We start from the raw sequence: 18,983 nt of genomic DNA, 5'->3' as shown, positions 1-18,983 counted from the left end.
CTGTATCTTTGTACTTTGTCTCTTTAACTTTTTATATTTTTGTAACTCCGCCTCTTCCCTTCAGCTGTATGGGGATCTACATACCCCGGCCACTCTTCTAGCTCTGGTGATCTATCACACAGAGGAACGTCTCTTCATTCTTCTCTGCGATAGAGCAGCACCTGTCAGAAAATTTTAAGTGCCGGTGTTGGACACAACACACCAAAACCGGACTGTGCTGGTGAAAACGGGACGGGTCCAACCCTACATATAGGCTTCTGCAGCCAAGTCAGACTTCTTGCTGAATGTGTGGCTATTATCAGATTTGTGTTCCAAAACCAGACAGTATGTATACCTCCATACTATAGACCCGTTCATGTTGTATTTCTGCTTGTTAAACAACATTCAAATGAACAGTTTAAAGTTTTGGCATTAAAAAAAATCATGTGTAAAATAAAATCAGCTCGGAATGCAGGTTAATGGACCCTGCATAGACATGATGACTTCAGCGGGGTTGAGAGAAGAGGCTGTGGGGACCGGTTTAGCAACCAGGCAGGATTGAGGATCAGGTAAGTATATATTCTTTAATCCAGCAGGTAGACCAAAGCGAGCAGTTAACCCTTGCAATGCGGAGGTTAAGGTTATTTTGGGGGGTTTTTTCCCCTGGATTTCCTATTTAAATGCAATGAAAGGCTTTTTGAGAAACATTTATACACTAAGAAAATGTCAAAACTTTAAGAGGATACACAAAATGAAGTTTTTAAATCCCATGGGGTATGTGATAACATTAGCTGTGGTAGATGCAGACACATATTCCATGCCCACTACAATTCTTCTCAATGTAATTCCCCACCCACCAGGAGGTAAAGTATGATTTTAATATGCACACAGCTTATTCTGGTTAATGCTACGGCATACAGAATTTAAATAGTTACCATTGTCTGAAGAAGGTATTTGTAGCAAATGTGAATGTGTGGCTCATATATCTTGCCTTGGCTGACAAAGGTTGTTTGTATAAATAAGAAGAGCATACAATAATTATAAAAAAAATATATACATTATATATATATATATATATATATATTTATTTATTTTTTCTCACCTATATAACCAAATGGCTTTGTTTGTTTTACTACAAAGAGTATACCTGAGCTATGTATCCATTGCCTTTGTCACTTCCATTCAATGCCAAATGTCCCACACGTGTGCTTGTCATGACTGTTTGAAATAGACGAACTCCACGAGAGAGTATGCATACATTCCACAGCAAGAAGAAACAAGTATCAAACACGGATACAAATAATTGTAGTTGTGTTGCAAAAAACGGGAACACTTTTCTGAGCACCTGTCTACATCAAGAGATTGTACTTAAAAGAATTGCCTTATTTGGAGTAGAAAATTGCAACTGCCACCATTTTATTCTACAGGGTCTTTGCTTTCAGTCATTTTGTAGGCCGGTAAGGTAGCAAGTCTTACAAGGATACGAGGAGTATTAGGACTGCCTTTGAAAATCATTAGAGAACACTGAGAAAGCTTGGTGAATACACAAGGTATATGACATACCTTATATGCCTTATATGTTGAATCTTACAGCAGACCTTTCCCCCCATTCACTAAAAATCACATCAGCATGCAGCTCTGCATGTTGATATGAAGTCATATTACATTCATCAGTTAAGCAAACATTTTTCTTTTACTTATTATTACTATTTTTCCACATCCTGGACCTCTTGGGCATTTGTGATGTAATGTGCCCGAGTGTTGCATCCTGGGAAGTTTACATTAGCAGAGCATTGCTGGGAAATCCCATCTGTAATCTCACAAGATCCCAGGGAAAGGCCTTTTCACCCCCTGAGATGATGTGCATGGTCACATGTCCTAGCCACATGTGCCAGAGTTCCAGGAAGTAAAGGGAGTTGGATTTATCTGCCCTTAGTGAAAATGGCCACTGTGAAAAGAATGGAGAGGAAAAGAGAAATAAGGAATGCAAAGACTAAAAAGCCAACAATGATCCAGAAGTATCTGTGTGTAGATTGTCATTACTGAACATTTCTAAAGGTGTATTTGTCGTCATTTCAAAGATATGGGTACTTCCTCTTTAACTCTAGTTTATCGCTCTATGGACCAGAAAACCTTTACAGCACATAATATGCTAAACTCAACAGAAACAAAGGACAGGAGAATCATCCGTTACATTTCTGGTGTTTACAAATGTTTCACAATCTGCAGAGACCTTTGTAATGCTTTCTGAAATGTTCCAGAATCCCGAGGATTTAATGATGAACCTCAAGCTAAAATGTATTCAGAATGTCAAATCACGATGGGTCTCATTAATAACAGCATATGACATGAAAAGCACTTCGTTCCCCACAGCAACTAATTACCTATCAGAGATTCCACCTCGATTGTCTTTGCATGGTTGAATTTGATTGACTTCTGGCAGGCAAAAAAAAAAAAAAATGTATATTTTGAATCATATTTTTACTCGTCTCTCTTATTTATTCTCCAAATGCACCATATGGAAAGTTGGGCCTGTTTGCATACTGTCAGGGATGTGCATGATCACAGAGACAAGTCATGTAACAGCAAAAGTTAGTGGGAAGCAGTTTGTATTCACACATATTACAATCCATGAGAAGAAAGTGTGGAGGAGCATGCACGTCTTCTATTCCCTATTTCAAAGGAAATTCCCCCTTTAAAATATTAACACACGTTTTGTTCAGCGTACCATCTATCGTGTTTAGTGCGATTATGCACACTTTTACGAGCGTAAGGCGCGCATGTACAAAGACTTTTTATTGAGCAGATTGAAATGCATTGCAGTAACCTGCGCACAAACGCATAAAAACGCTCACAGAAATGCGCAAAACGTGCACAGCAATGTGCAAACCGCTTGTGTCACTCATTTTAATGCGCTTCCATTGAAGTCTATGCAGCCAAACACGCTGTAATCTGCCTGAAAAAAAAGCTCATTTACCTTTTCCATAGTTCGCCGTTTTACTTGTGACTTGTGACACCTTGTGACAAAACTCTCAGGTGTGAAAAGGGGCCTTATAAATGAATGGGATTTCTTGTGTTGAGAAATTTGTTGCGCTTAGGTTTGAGGCGGCAAAACGCCCAGGTGTGAATAGGGACCAAGAGACCGTAAAGCATTGCAACCATGATCAGTGAATTACGGGTGCAATGCTCTGGCTCCTGCAGATTCTTTCTCCCTTCCGTGTCCATACTGAGTTACGGACATTCAGTAACATGGGAGAAAGTGTCAATGGACTACAAGTTCGGGGATGTCACTGCACTCGTATTCTATTGAGAACTACCCTCTGCCATGGTGGCTGACAGAACTCATAGTTTTTCCATGTCAAAGGATCTGTGAATGGATGACACAAAAGAGGGAAATCCCTGGTGGTCAGTGGGATCACCAGAACTAGTGTCCCCATTGGAAGATTTGCAATCTGGTCCTGTTCTGATGACAATCCAAAATTTGGGACTTTCCAACACTCGCAGTAATATTGGTCATCAGAAGAAATAGAGACAGCAATAAAACCCTGTCTGGTCTACTAATCCCTCTCCACTCTATCCAAAACGTTTTGGCTTCAGTTGTACTTTAATACTCACTGTGACCATCATGCCTTGGTATTATGCAATATCCCTTCGGATGGTAAAGAAGAACCTGAAGATTTTTTTAAATTAACCCTTGCAGTGTGGCTACCCCTGCACTAAAGGGGTTAAGAGCTTGTATTCATCTAGGGAGGAACCTCGGAGCTGGCTGGCTGCTACTCCAGTCCTTCCAGTCTCTCACTTCCTCCACTCCAGCAATGGTATGTCCCTCAGCATCCTCACATCCAATACCGTGTATAGAACATGATGAATCACAGAACCTTAGACCGCTAAAACAGAGGAGAAGCAAGGCAGCAGGGAACAGCCTAACAGCAAGCCAGCTGTGAGGTTTGGGCGAGTATAACTTTCTTATTTTCCTCCCTAGATGAAAAGGAGCACTTAACCTTTAGAGTGCGGGAGAAGCCCCACTGCAAGGGTTAAGAATATGTATACCCAGAGTTCTTCTTTAACTGCTCATTTTTGTCTAGGGGTGAAAATAAAGAAGAAATACTCACTTAATCCTCGATCCTGCGGCAGTGACCACTCACCTCTTTCCCTCTCCGCTCCTGCTGTGGTTCCGCTGATTGATTTTTACAAATCCTGGAGTTCTTGGAGTTAAGATGTTATAACAAGTATGCCAAGCCAGTATAAAGAACATGTAGCGATATGACTTGAAGATCCACTTTACAGTTCGTAGCCATAAACGATATCAATTTAATTGGATGAACTGATGAATGAGAATGTAACAGAACTTTCTTTCACGGTCAGCTGAGTCCTCTATATTAGCAACTACAGTGAGTGCCTTTGTTTCACAGATGAATAATGCAATATCTGAAACAGGACAGAAATTGGCTTGGAGAGAGTTATCCAGGAATAAAAATCTTAGTCTTCACAGAGCTTGGCATGAACTGCACATAACATTTGTTATGTATGGTTGGTGGAAAGTACAAAATGATATCAGAACTTGTAAGAAGATAGAACACTATAGAGGAGCTGCTCTCAAATGGCTATCCCCCATCCAGAATTGCTCACAGATCGTCCCCTGCTTGAAAAAACTCGTCCACTACTGTGATGATGCCGCCAATAACTAACTATAGCGGAGCTCTTAGCTGCAGTGCCTATGATTACTGAACGTCTACTCACCATAGAAAGAGGAGATGATTTAACCTCCCTGGCTTTAGGATTCTTTTTCATGTCATTTTTCTGTCTATTTCTTTTTTCAAATTATTTTCGTCTTTGGCGTTTTTTCCCTGCAGGGTCCTGTGGAGCCACCCTTGTGTGTGCTAGTAAGCTGTGTGTGTCTCCACAAACACACAGGCAGTGCAAGGAAGCCACTCCCCTGATACTTGCTCCTCCTTCCCTTCTTCTCCAAGCTGATAGATAGTTGCTCAAAACTGCTCTCTCACTTGTGATCTTGTACCGGACAGGAAGTTCAGGGAAGTGGAGCTGAGAGAGTTGGAGACAGGTATTTGGAAACATGATGACTGTAAGTGTGTGGGCAAACATTTAAACAAATACTTTGCAGGGCACTTTCATCTTTGTTAAGATACTTTCCAATAGTACTGCACTTGCAACATCTGAGGTTGAAAAGAACCTCAGATGTTGCAAGTGGTGATTTTTTTTTTAAATTGTTATAAATGAAAGGTTCTGCGAGGAGACAAGCAGGGACAAAGCTATTCCTGTCTGCTTAGGGCTTTGGAATCTAGCCAGGACAAGAGTGGGTGGGTTCCCTGGCCATTATTACTCCATTCCAGCTGTTGCGACTACCTAACGTTTACCTTTCAGACCGTGTTTCATGTTACACCCATATTCAGGGTGTAACATGAAACATGGCCACATTGAAACCCCCTCCCACTTACCTGATTTATGCGGTTCTTCTTCCCACGGGCTCCTGTTGATTTTTGAAAATGCCATGACTGTGCCTGGTTCTGCCCACAGCCACATCCTTTCTTCACAGGTCCTCTGTGAATGGAGAAAGTGCAAGTAGATACCATATGTCATCAACACACCAAAGTCAAGTGTCCAAAATCGTCTTTATTGACTGTGTACATCTTGTCACACAAATGCAACGTTTCAGGGCCACTTAGGGTCCCTTCGTCAGGGATTTTGGACACTTGACTTTGTGCTGATGACATACTGTATCTACGTGGACACTGCAGTACCATCCACAGTCACTTCAGCACCCATCTACAAGAAGTATACCAGTGAGGAGTGCGGTGGAATATCTATTTGAACAAAGTCCCATCAGTCACCATGGAAGAGGGACTTGCAGTTCTCAATGGAATACAAGTGCATTGACGTCACCATTCAATCTTCCTCCTGTCCGTGTTACTGAATGTCCGTACCGAGGTACAGACATGGACAGGAGAGAGAATCTGCAGGAGCCAGAGCATTGCACCTGTGATCCACTGAAAAAAAAGAATAAATGCAGATTTTTTATGTTTTATAAACAAGTGTGCATTTATTATTGTTTTAATAATAAAAAAGTAGACTTTACTATTAATAAAGTTGAGGTTTCATTGTAATGTGGGAGTGCTGCTGCTGGAGTTTTGCGTTGTGCCCCTGTGTGGTCAGAAGTTATGCTGCTTTAGCAAAGAATAAAGTGGATATGAAACGTTCCATCCGACATCTTCCTGTCATCAAAGAGTACAGGAAAAATGTGCTTAGATATGCAAATGTAGGATCTTTTCCTTGCCACAGAACCTAATCCTTCACACACTACACACAGTAATAATTATACTATGGAGGCTGCAGAGTAGATCATGGCGAGATACATGTAGAAATCGGGAGGTTAGCATACTTACAGAATTGCAGACTAAGACTTAGGAAGGCCAGAAGTGCAGCCAGAGCCGACAGTAAAAGAAATCGGTTTCGGAGAAGCATTCTTCAGTACCGTCTATGTCGTCTTCATGGTGTCATGTCTTCTGTTAAACATTCCTGATGAATGGAAACAACATTGTTAAACTAATCATTAGAATAAAAAAAAAAGACTGAACTTTGCAGAACAAGAAATATATGAAGAAGAAAAGGACACTTTAAAAGGGGTGGTCTGGGGAAGCAGTAAAGTATTACAATCACAAACCTCTCTGGGGGGAATTTATCAAAGCAATTGCAACAGTTTTAGCCTCTTAGATGATTTTTTTATGTGCAAATTTGTCTTTTAACCTCGCTGGCGGTATGATTTTTTTTTCGTTTCTTTTTTCGGTATATTTTTTTAGATTTATTTTTAAATATCCCGCCGGTTCTGCTCCCCTGCGAGGCGTACGCTCGCAAGGGACGGAACCCGGAAGACGGTGTCGGCCAGAGAACACAGCGCGGCTCGAGGGACAAGGTAAGTAATGCTATGCGGCATTCCCGATGGTAGCTCGGGGTTACCGCTTATGGTATGGAAAAGTAACCCCGAGCTACACTTGGGAATACCGCCAGGGAGGTTAACATGTGCCCCTGTTTTGACCAGAGCTTGCACTTCTTTTCCAACTGCACGTTTTTTTGCACCTGTTTTCATCTGCATTTGTTCTGGGGCTGTCTGAAACTGGAGCATCACCTAACAAAACAATGGCAACTTAAAAGGAGAACTATGAGGGGAGTGCTTTTCACTCACCTCATAGTTCCAGCCGACCTGTGACAATGAGACTGTCACAGGTCGGCTCAGTAGATCGGGAGGTGAGCGAACACATACCGGCGTTCGCTCACCTCTCTATCCTGTCACAGCTCTCTGCCGTGACAGGGGAGGGGCTGGATTCCCCTCTCCCCGATCCGCCAGCGCTGACTGGCGGACTGAACGGCTAGATAGGCAGAGCCAGCTGTCACTCACGCAGCTGGGCGGATCCCGGCATAATTGTCGGGATCCGCTTCAGCTGCGGCGTCTCAGTATTACGCAAGCAGTAGCTTGCGGTATACTGTGGCATCTCAGCAGCTCGCGGTATACTGAGCTAAGGGTGACGGGAGGACGCTAGTTTGTGTCCTCCCGTTACCCTAAGGAGAACTATGGGGAAAAGCCTTAACCCCATAGTTCTCCTTTAAGAAGCCCCATGACCACTTCAAGAAGCGACAGTTACGCTTTTTGCCTGGAGTTACGAGTCTTCTTTCCTGGAGTCTATTAAACCTCAATTATGAACAAGATTACACTAGCAACATAAATCTGGCGCAAAGTGCATCAAATATATTCTGCGCAAGTTCAAACACTCGCAATTGCTATGATAAATTCCCCCCTCCTTGTTTCCCCTCTCATTACATAAGGGACTTCTTGATCTGTACACCACACCCACTGTGTTCATTTCTTGTCTGCTAATTTCTTTACTTTTTAACTTTTTATTTACTATGTGAAGGACAAAAAAGAAATAAATAGCAGCGATGAGAAGAACAGCATTCTTCAGATCTAGGCTGTTTGGTAATGGCTTCTATTATACTGCAGACCTATACACCAAAATAAATCCTTCCAATTTCCAAGCCAAGAGTGGCGGGCTCCCATAAAAGAAGCTATAAACTCAGATTGCCAGAAGAGAACACTTACCTCTACCCCTCGCTGTTCATAAATGGGGATACAAATTATAAATAATGGCTTTTTTTCCACTGAAAATAATAATATAAATAGACCAAAGGCATAAGGATCATATAACCTGACAGCATATGGCATAGCGACTTGTATAAAGAGTTCAGAAGGAGCTTATAGAGAGAGAGAGAGAGAGAGAGAGAGAGATACAGAGATGAGAGAGAATTAATTTAAAGTGTATCTAAAACCCAAGACAAAAATGTAATATATTGCAGCTTCCCCTCGTTAGATGTGGTGGCTGCATTAGTTTTCCTTTGTTTATTTTTTTGGACTGGGTGATGCTGCCAGTACCACACTTCCAATCCTAGAGTGGCAACGCTAACTCACCATATTATATTTCTGGAGGGGCAGATTTGGAATACAGAAACACCTTCCCCTCCTCCCATATGCATAGCATAGGGGGAAGGTGTTCTGTAGTCCACATAGGTGGACTAGATTTGAACAAAAATTAAATGTTTTGCTTTCACTGAAGGACACAGTGAAAAACAAAAGATCTTAACCAGTGGGTTATACTGCCAAATGCAGGAGTAAGACGCTAGGCACAAAATACTAAAGGCAGCCTAGTGGCGACCCCTGCAGGTGGCCAACTCCCCCATGTGCCAACACAGTCTCAGTTAGTAGCAAGCAGTGAAAAAGCCCAACAAACAATCAGCAACAACCAATGCTAAGGGCAGGTGCCATGTCCTTCAATGACGGCAGAGAAAAGGATTTTACGGTGAGTACAAAAAAATTCAAATTTTCTTTTTCGTTCATTGAAGGACACAGCATATCAGAAGATCTTAACCACTGGGATGTCAACAAGCAGTGATCCAAAATAAGACAGATAAGAAGAAAAGGTAAACCCAGGACATCAAAAAAGAGGAAAAAGGGGGAAAAAAAAGAATCCCAGCAAGGATTCTGACGTCCTTACTCCTTGACACTAGGCAAAAACGGAGGCTGTTGGGGGATTTGGCCACCAGCAGGGGCCTCCCATAGGCTGTATTTTGTGCCTAGTGTCCTACTCCTGTAAGTGGCAGTATAACCCAGTGGTTGAGATCTTCTGATCTTCGCGATGACCTTCAACAAAGGAAAGAGAAAATGGCGCCAAATGAAAAAAAAAAAAGAGTTTGAAGGAGTTTTTACTAGTAACAATTAAAGCATCAAGGTGCCAATGCGTTTCAGGGGCAAACACAGACCCCCTTCATCAGGATTCAGGTGTAATTCAAAAGGGGAATAACTTGGGGAATGGACTTAGGGAAAGTTGAAGATAGTGACCACAAATAGAAGGGCACATGCAGCAGTCATTCCCTTTTGAATTACACCTGAAGCCCTGATGAAGGGGGTCTGGGTTTGCTCCCAAAACACGAGGGCACCTTGATGCTGTTATTGTTAACCAATAAAAACTCCTCTGGACTCTGGTTCGTTTGGTGGCGCCTCAGTTTTTTGTGACAGAGGGCAGGACCCCCTCCTGCCCTCTGTGAGGTCCCTGTCAGTGGAAGTGCAGTCACTACCAAACGTTTAAGCACTACAAAAGAATCCCATATTACTTGCGCACTTTCCACAGGAAGTTTACAATCAAAGATCACAGCGCCACTCACTCTTCCTCCCATTTGTATCCACAGAGGTGAACTGGGCATGGCTGATAACACTGCTTGAGATGTCAGTGCAGCAAAAGACAGAGTGCGCAGTAAGGTACAAGCTCATTGGATTTCTGGCAGATCAACAGATATTTTTTCCTACCTGCAATTTTAAAGAGGAAAAACATGGGAAACGTGCACGTTGAAGAGATGTATTTTTCTTATTGTGCCGAGACATACACTTCTTATTTTTTTTCAGATAAGGATTCTCACAACTTTAACCCAAGTGCCAGACATTTTCTAATTGGGTTCAGCTGAAACGTGTGAACCCAGGGTGACTGTTCCAATTATCTGGGGGAAAACATCTATAAATAGTCCCTTTTTAGTCTCACTTAATATGGTATTTTCCTCATGCATGCCCAGGAATCTGTAAATGGAAAGACTAAGGTACCATTCACATTGCTTGTTCCGGCATTCCTGCTTCAAGAATCTACAGATTCCTGCGGCTGCAATGCCAGGTGTCCCCATTCAGATGTGGGCGCTATACACACAGTGGTCACCTTTGTAAGTGGCAATCCACATGTAATTATACATGATACAATGACATGTGTTTTGGAATAGATGGCCATCGCTGGACTGCCCAGCGGATGCACCTGAACGGGGACACCTGGCACTCCTGCCATTGTACTCTGTAGGTTCTTACCGCAGGAATACCAGATCGCCCCGTGTGAATGGAGGCTCAAAGTCCCATCTGCCTTCTCAGCAGAGGGACTCGTACAGTAGATCTCCAGAGAGCACAAGTGCACTGACGTCACCACACTTATATTCCATTGTTTAATTTCTCCATCCCTATAACTTAAGGTCTGTACCTCCCTACAGACCTGGGGCTGGGGGTACACAATGCAGGAGACTCATAGTGGTTGCACTGACTCTGTAAAGCTGCCCATACACCTTACAGCTATTGTACAACTTTTTTGTTCCAACATCGCACCTTCGTTCAGTTTTCGTTCAAGCAGCCCATCATGCACAGATCAATGTAGTTTGCTATTATCGTAAGTCAGCACCACTAACTGGACGATTTTCGTCGATTGAACAACCACATTTTTGTTTGAGCATGTGCAGTTTTCATCTTGGGATTTTTGTTGTATGAAAACGACACTAATCCCTCGATTTTCATCCAACTAGACGAACGTTTTCTAGCCTGCTTGAAAGACGAAAATCTGCCAGTTGCACAGTAATTGCGGTTGTGCACTTCCCATCAACTGGCCGATTTTCGGATGAAACACGATTGCAGACGAAAATCGGCAGATAAATGTGAGGTACACACCTTACATTTATCCGCCGATTTTCGTCTGCAATCGCCTGAATGCAATTATTTAACCCCTTCGTGACGGGAGACTACACTGTACGTCACGTCACAAAGTGCCTATATGACTGGCCACGTACACGGAGTTATTTAAGGCTCTGTAATGCCGGTAACTGCTGATTCTCAGCGGTTACCATTTATTAAAAGGAGAACTATGGGGTTAAGGCTTTTCCCCATAGTTCTCCTTAGGGTAACGGGAGGACACAAACTAGCGTCCTCCTGTCACCCTAGGCTCAGTATACCGCGAGCTGCAGCTTGCGATATACTGAGACGCCACAGTATACCGCAAGCTACTGCTCGCGGAATACTGAGACGCCGCAGCTGAAGCGGATCCCGACAATTATGCCGGGATCCGCCCAGCTGCGTGAGTGACAGCTGGCTCTGCCTATCTAGAGGCAGAGCCAGCTGTACCCGCCTCCTCCCCCGTCCGATCTGCCAGTCAGCGCTGGCGGATCGGGGCGGGGAGGGGGGAATCCAGCCCCTCCCCTGTCATGGCTTTCTGATCAAGAGGTGAGCGAACGCCGGTATCTGTTCGCTCACCTCCCGATCTACTGAGCCGACCTGTGACAGTCTCATTGTCACAGGTCGGCTAGAACTATGAGGTGAGTGAAAAGCACTCGCCTCATAGTTCTCCTTTAATGAATGCCTCAGTATTAAGGCATTAATTAATGAAATAGTTAAGCTCTCTGCTATTCGTTTTGACAGCTCGATAGCCCGATGTCTATGATACATTTTAAGCAAAGAGATACAATGTATCACTTCTGATCGTCTTGGCACGATCAAAGACCTTTAGGCTGGGTTCACACCTGGACGTTTGTAATATGCGCGTCAAACGCACGTTTTTCGCCGTGCGTTTGACGCACGTTTTCTGTCCACGAGCGTTTACGAAATCTAATATGCGGAAGTCAATGGATCCGCACGGAAATCCGCCCCAAAGAAGCTCAAGTACTATTTTGAGCATTCGATCGGTGCTGAAAAACGCCCAGGTGGGAACCATGCCCATACCAATTAATAGGATTTCACTATGAACCCAGCCTTAGTGAGATCTGAATCTGACATGCTGTCAGCATCAGTCTCTAAGGTTATTATTAGCTGTTCCTAAGTTTGGAGCAGCCTAATAATAGCCCCAAATTACAAACGTTAATTTATCAAGCAGTCATAGTGACTGCTTGATATAAACTGACCAAAAATATTTTTTGTAACTTTTTTTTTTACAAAGTGTAAAAAAAAAATAAAGTGTAAAACAAAATTAGGAAAATAAAAATTATATATTTTTTATACTATAATAAAAAAAATAATCAAAACTTGTGAAAAAAAGTGTTCGTTTTTTCCCTCATTTTTTTTATATTTTATTTGAAATAAGTGAGGCGTTAGGTACACATGTTTGATATAATTATATAGCCCTATCGGTCCTCTAAAAACAATATATAATATGTGTGGGTACATTTAGTAAGAAAGTATATTACTGCTGTGGAAGAATCACACAGCAAAAATTTTAAAAAAAGTGTGTCAGTCATTTCTGAACAGAAACTGAAAACTAGCTCAGTCATGAAGGGGTTAAGTGCACCAAAAAACGTTAATGTGGGTTAATTTACGACATTTTTGCAAAAGATGAACTATGCCTATAATCAGAGCAGCTTTCACCAGCGAAGGCAGGTAAGCATTTATAGTTGTCTTTGTAGCAACTCTTCTGTGGGGACATTTATTTAAAGTGCAACTGAAGCCCAAACTTTTTTTTCGTTTTGGATCTCTATCCAAAACTAAAAAAAGTTTTGGCTTGGAGAAGGATTAGAACACTGGTCAGGTTTTTTATTGCTGTCTGTGTCCCTGTTAGAGAGATTAATCAATTTGTCCTGGTGACCATTATCACTGAAAGTGATAGAAAATCCCAAATTTGGGGTTGTTATCAGAACAAAAATAGTTGGGAGATCTTCCAATGGGGACACTAGTCCTGGTGACCCTGCTGACCACCAAGGACTTCCCTCTCTTTGGAGAGATTTCCTCTCACTTCTTGTTGTGGCCATCAGACAGGAAGTGAACGGAAATCTCCCCAATGGGACACCGATGTCAAAAAAAGCTGTCAGGGGTTATAACCCTCTTTTGCTACATCCCAAACTAAAAAAAAAAAAACAGTTCTGTCTTCAAGTGATAATAAACCTTCAGATTTTTTTCCATTTTATAGTCAGCAGGCTCATACTTACATGAAATGGCTATTTTTTCTTCTTTCCTCATCCTCTAGCTGATACCCAAAGTACTCTCCTCCCGTGCCTGTTTGGGGATGTCCCCATCAGCTAAGCAGCTGTTGAAGAGACACCCATGTGTGCGGATTCTCCGTTGTGTCCGCGAGTAGCTGTGTGCGTCCAGAGACACACACAACGTGTGGCAAGCCCTGCCCCTCCTCCCATCAGATTGACTGACGGCAGAAGGAGCCAATCACTCCTCTGCCCTCAGTGCCCTCAGTACCTGCCCCTCCAACCAAGAAGGGAGAATATTTTCACAGACCTGGTGGCGGTAACCACAGGTAAGTGTGCGGGGAACACAAAAGGGTACTGGGCGTTTTTTACTTTATGCAGAGAATGCATTAAGGTAAAAAAAACACCTTGCCTTTAGTACTACTTTTAGTTCTAGTTTAAGTGACAGGCAAAGGCAGAGCCAAAAAAATTTCACGGCAGGTTCTCTTTATACAGTATTTCCACTTTTGCAGCCAAATTGGGATAAAACCTATTTTATATTTGTTACATGTTCCCATTCACATAGCATAAGCTAAAAAAAAAAAAAAAAAGATTCTTCTTGCAGGTTAAATTGTTTTTACTTGGGTTAGGGTTTTAGGGGTTAACATTTCTTCTTGCTTCCATTTCTCTGAAATTTTAGGCGGGGCTGTGTGGGGTCTGAGGTGGCTTGTCCAGTGTATGTTAATGAAGTTTATTAGATAAACACAATCCTCAAAGACTTTCCGTTAGGACAGACCCCTGTGAAAGGGCTAAGAAGAACCTGGTATCAGCCATCTTGCCAAAAAAACATCTAAGGGCAGGTTCACACCTGTGCGATCCGTGACCGCGCAGCAATCATGCACGATACCGTCACAGAGTCGCCCACCACCGCCGATCACACTGGCGGTGCCATTATTTTCTAATGGCACCCAATCGCGCCTGGCGGATCACATGGGATTCCGCCCGTGCAATTGAACACGGTCGCAGCTAAAACCGCCGCGCGTCGTGTTTCACGTACCTTTTTCCTGCAATTCGCTGTGTGCAATTGTGCATGATCGCGTGTCCCGGATCACCCAGGTCTGCACCAACCCTAGAAGGTGAGAAATGTTTTTTTTTCAGTATGCTGTGTGATTAGGAACACACAAACATATGGAGGGGTTTTCCTAAATTTGACTGCAAAAGTGGAAATACACTTTAAGGATTAGCAATATGTGACAGGTCAGAGACAATGTCCAAAGAAGCACCAGAAACTCACCGCTCCAATTCCACCTCTGACTGTCGGTTGAGATGTCTGCCGGGAGCAGGCTATGGTGTGCTTCCACTCCTTTTGATAATTCCTTGTACAATCAGAACCAGTATCCATAAAAATCCAACTTTATTATAATAATTTCCAAATAAAAATCAAAACGTAGAACAGCAAACGCCTCACCATGGTATCCCTCCCACACCAATACCTCTCACGCGTTTCACCGCCTAGGCTTAATCACAGAGGGACAATATCACACACATTGTTTTCAGCACCAGCAGCCTCCCGCTGAGAGCTAACAATGCCAAAGACTAAAATAGCAATCTATTTGGCCAATCTCTATTGCAAAGTGTTATCGTAAGACATAATGGTTGTTTTGGGCCACCCATCTAAATCCGGCGGCATTATGTCAGTGTGGAATGAGTGTTATAAGAGGATTTCTCTAACACATACTAAAATATTCACACGCTCTTTATTATTCGAAATATTGTACTTCTCAAGCATAATTTACGGGTGTAAATGTATCTCCAATTTACATATCTTATAACGCAGTAAGCTGAATGAGAATCATGCAAACCTAAAAAATGAGGCAGGGGCTGAACAAAAGGTAGAACTTATAAATGATAAACACAGCTTTTATGAACTACTATCGCAGTGCTGTCATTATTCAAGGATGAGTCAGGACTGAAAACGAATGCTACATTCACCCAACAAAGGAAGCTATTGACGTTATTGTGCCACAGGACTAAGAGCAGGAATTTCAATTTTAAAGCCCAAGAGAGTATTAGCATAAAATGACCCATTTCTGCATAACAAGCATGCTAAAAAAATTCCTGCGTCTGTATTTGCATAAACTGATGCCACATAGACAGCAGAATCCCAGCACTTGAACAAGGACTGCTCCATAATCTTATGACATACAGTAGAAGTTTTTCTTTAAATGTCTCCAACCAAGATTCACACAGCTTTCGCCAAAGGGTCGCACGTTTTTCTTATTGGAAAAATGTGTGAAGGGCCTGCTGAAGAGAATAGGTCACCAGCACACCAATATCTTCCTTTTCAATACATCTTTATTGACATAAGAGAGTCATGGTATCACAGCAAAATGTGACGCAACATTTCAGGACCGTGCAGGGTTCCTTCATCAGGCAAATATGTGATGACATTTTTAGCTGATGAAGGGACCCTGCATGGTCTGGAGACGTCAAGTTTTCTTTTGATGCCGTGATTATCTAACGTCAATAAAGATGTATTGATAAGGAAGAGATCGGTGTGCTAGTGAGCTATTTTCTGTATGCAAGTGGCGCATTCCACTTGTCACTGCAATACCCACCAGAGAGATTACAGGGACACATCAGTCAGGTGTGCAATGGGACATCCAAAAGAACATTAAGTGCCCGTTCACACTAGCCTGTCTGCTAAAACTAAGCATTTTAGTGGGTGGACTAGTGCGTAGTGGCAGCTCCAGAAGTCTGCACTGTATTGCACACTACCAGAGCTGTCACTGTTTACCATTTGTTTCTTTTTTTAACTTTATTGGTAGTGTGCAAAGTGTACAAACCATTCAGTTCAGTGTGGTGTACTGCCGTCTGGTGACCTGAGGTGGCGTCCAGCACACCGTGCGTCACACCCGCATTGTGGTGCGAACCAGGCACATAGAAAACAATGGTTTTCTATTTGCCCTACTGGTGACCTGCGTTTCTCTGGTGAAGGGAGGTGCATCGGGGTGCTATGCAGAATGAATGGCAATTAAATGCACCAGTGCACCTAGGGTGCGGTTCAGTGCGCTGTGCAATAGTGTATGCTAAATACATGAATCTTGCGCCTTTAGCGCAACGATATAGTGTGAACCAACTATTCTCCCCAGAACACCAGATTACCAGCCAATAGGTGATTTTAAAAGGATCATTCCATCAAGAACTAATGCAAGGAGAACACACAAAAAAAGCACAGCTCCTCTACGACTAAGCCCATATAGGGAGAAATGCAAGGGGGTGGGCCTTGGGTAGGACACCAATGATATAGTACAAGTTTCAATAAACTATTCCAGCGGAATTCGGTGTTCGGAGAGCTTTTCTTCTGTCTGTATGGCATCAAGAACTAATATTTCAGTTTTTAGCAAATTCTGAAGAGTTAAACCACTTAACGGTTTCATATATCTCTCTGGAACCTCTGTAGTGAGGTCTACTCACTACACTACTCTTGCAGTGAGGTCTTCTCACATTAATTCCCAGATCTGCAGATCATTATGAGGGGCCACCACTCTCACTGTATTTTAATTCATTTTATACTAAGGAGAAATCAGAAAGTGAGGTGGGAGTAGATAGCCAGCACCCCAAGGGGGGCCGAAACTCACCTAGGATCTAGAGTGTGGAGTTTATGTATCTGGAGTTCTCAAGAGCTACAAGAAGCCAGAGGGTTCCTCATTCCACCAGGCTTCACCTATGTCTGAAATATCACCTTCTGGAGGACTAGCCATTTACATAGCACAGTGTCATGCTGTGCTACCATCATACCAGGATAAAAAAGGAAATACACGCCTCTAGTATGAATTTAAAGGCCTCTGTTTCACTGTGATTTACCTTTAAATGAAGTCGCCTTGTGATCTGCAACTTGAAAAAGTTTAAAGAACCTTCATACAATAAAAATTTCCATAAATATTCATGAGATAGTCAACAGCCTATTTATGAAACAGAACATGCCTACTCTGCTTCTGAGACTTCCGCAGCAACACGCCATTATGTACTTTCCTGACTAGAATCGAGAAACACCGCCTGTTCATTCGAAGCTCTAGTTCAAATAACGACACAAGATATTAGGAATGCTACAGATATAGAGAGGTACTGTATGTGGAACAATTACTCTACGCTGAATTCAGATTCCACTCAGGCAGCAGTATTAATGGTCATTTTATCCATTTACATGATGGGTCCACTTTGAATAACATTATTGATCAGTTTCTAATTTTAAACTTGATCATTAAATTCTGCTGTGAAAATATACAAAGATAGGGAAGTAGGTAATAATATGTTTAATTCATCACTGTAGAAATCTTGATCCATTTAACTCTAATGATGTATACATCAGTATAAACCAGTGGTAGGAAGCCATTTACATTCTAGAAGCTTTAAAACGTGACCACTATCTCCTAATAGGCGCTGCATCAGTAAAGAAACAATAAAGGTTACAGCGTAAACTATAGTACATATATCTGTAACTGATTGGGAAACCTCTTTAACCATTTCATGTCCAGAGCAATTTTTTTAGTTTTTGAATTTTTGGCTGGAAAACCGCTTGAAACCCCCAAATATAAAAGACGAGCTTTCGAGAGTGAACCTCTCTTCTTCAGGTCAGAAGCAATACACAATATATACACAATATATATTCTCTGAAAGCAGAGACCCTGCAGAATAAAATGTCAGTTGCTATTTTTTTTTGTTGCACAATGTTTATTTACCAGTCTATATTTTTAGTAACAAATGCACTAATGAATTTTAGAAGACACAAACACAATAAAATGTCTATTTTCTGGTACAATATAAAACACTGAGGGGAATTTATCAAAACTAGAGCAGACAAAATCTGGAGCAGTTGTGCATGACAATCAGCATACCCCTTTCATTTTCAAATCTTATAGTACAATGTCAAATCTGCGCTTAGGAAAAAACCTCCAATCCAATAGATAAGATATAGTATATAAAATTTAAAATTTTTATAATAATAAAGCTGCTGCAACCTAGACACTAAGTCCAATAGTAAGCAAGTAAATATATGAGCGCTGCATATATTCATTTTCAAATCTTAACTGAACAAACTGAAGAGAGAAGCTGACTGGTTTCCATAGGCAACTGCTCCAGATTTTTCTGCTCCAGTTTTAATACATTTCCCCAATGGGGTTGTATCGAGTGAATAAATAGCAAACATGCCAAGCCTTAAAGTTACCTGTGTCTGTGAAATGGTCTTGTGGATGTTATTACATTGTCACATCTCTTGCCTTGAAGAAGGGACCCTGTGTGGCCCCGAAACGTCGGCTCATGTTGGATTTCTGTGACATCATTGTCCATTAAAAGGACTCATTCATTTTAACTTATGGAGTGCTGGTGACCTATTTTCTTCAATCTTGTGAAATGGGGAAAACTACCGTACTGAAAATTGTCCATAGCAGTCATAGTGAATTAACAGCAAATTATGGTGCTAGAAGACAGAGTACAAGAAGAAGCAAAAATAAACTATTTTCATAACAGTGGAAATAACTTGAAAATTTAATCACTTTAAGCCCTTATTCACATCTATATATTAGGTGTGTTTAGGGATCCCTGCATCAGGAAATTGCAATTTGCTGCAGCAGGAATTCCAAATATGCTGTACAAACGTTAGCTGTCACCTGTTCAAGTTAATAATCATGTGAAAGCCGTTGCAATGATAGCAGCAAAATGCTGGCACACCGGATGTGGTGTCTATAGGGACTCCTGCATCA

At 42.0% G+C, this 18,983-nt stretch overlaps 1 protein-coding gene across 1 annotated transcript in view; it reads right to left on the bottom strand.

Annotated features, from left to right (window-relative positions):
• Positions 1-6,510, bottom strand: part of PXYLP1 (2-phosphoxylose phosphatase 1) — a 39,032-nt gene extending 32,522 nt beyond the window's left edge. Inside the window, exon 1 of the mRNA XM_018556060.1 lies at positions 6,381-6,510. Within this exon, the coding sequence (XP_018411562.1) occupies positions 6,381-6,459 (79 nt within the window). The 5' untranslated portion in view covers positions 6,460-6,510. The remainder of the gene's footprint in view (positions 1-6,380) is intronic.
• Positions 6,511-18,983: the final 12,473 nt, after the last annotated feature.

Source organism: Nanorana parkeri, unplaced genomic scaffold (assembly GCF_000935625.1).
Source record: "Nanorana parkeri isolate BGI_ZX_2015 unplaced genomic scaffold, ASM93562v1 scaffold223, whole genome shotgun sequence".
NCBI lineage: Eukaryota > Metazoa > Chordata > Amphibia > Anura > Dicroglossidae > Nanorana > Nanorana parkeri.
The sequence above is the reverse complement of the archived record's forward strand: the minus strand, read 5'-3'. Positions and strand labels throughout refer to the sequence as shown.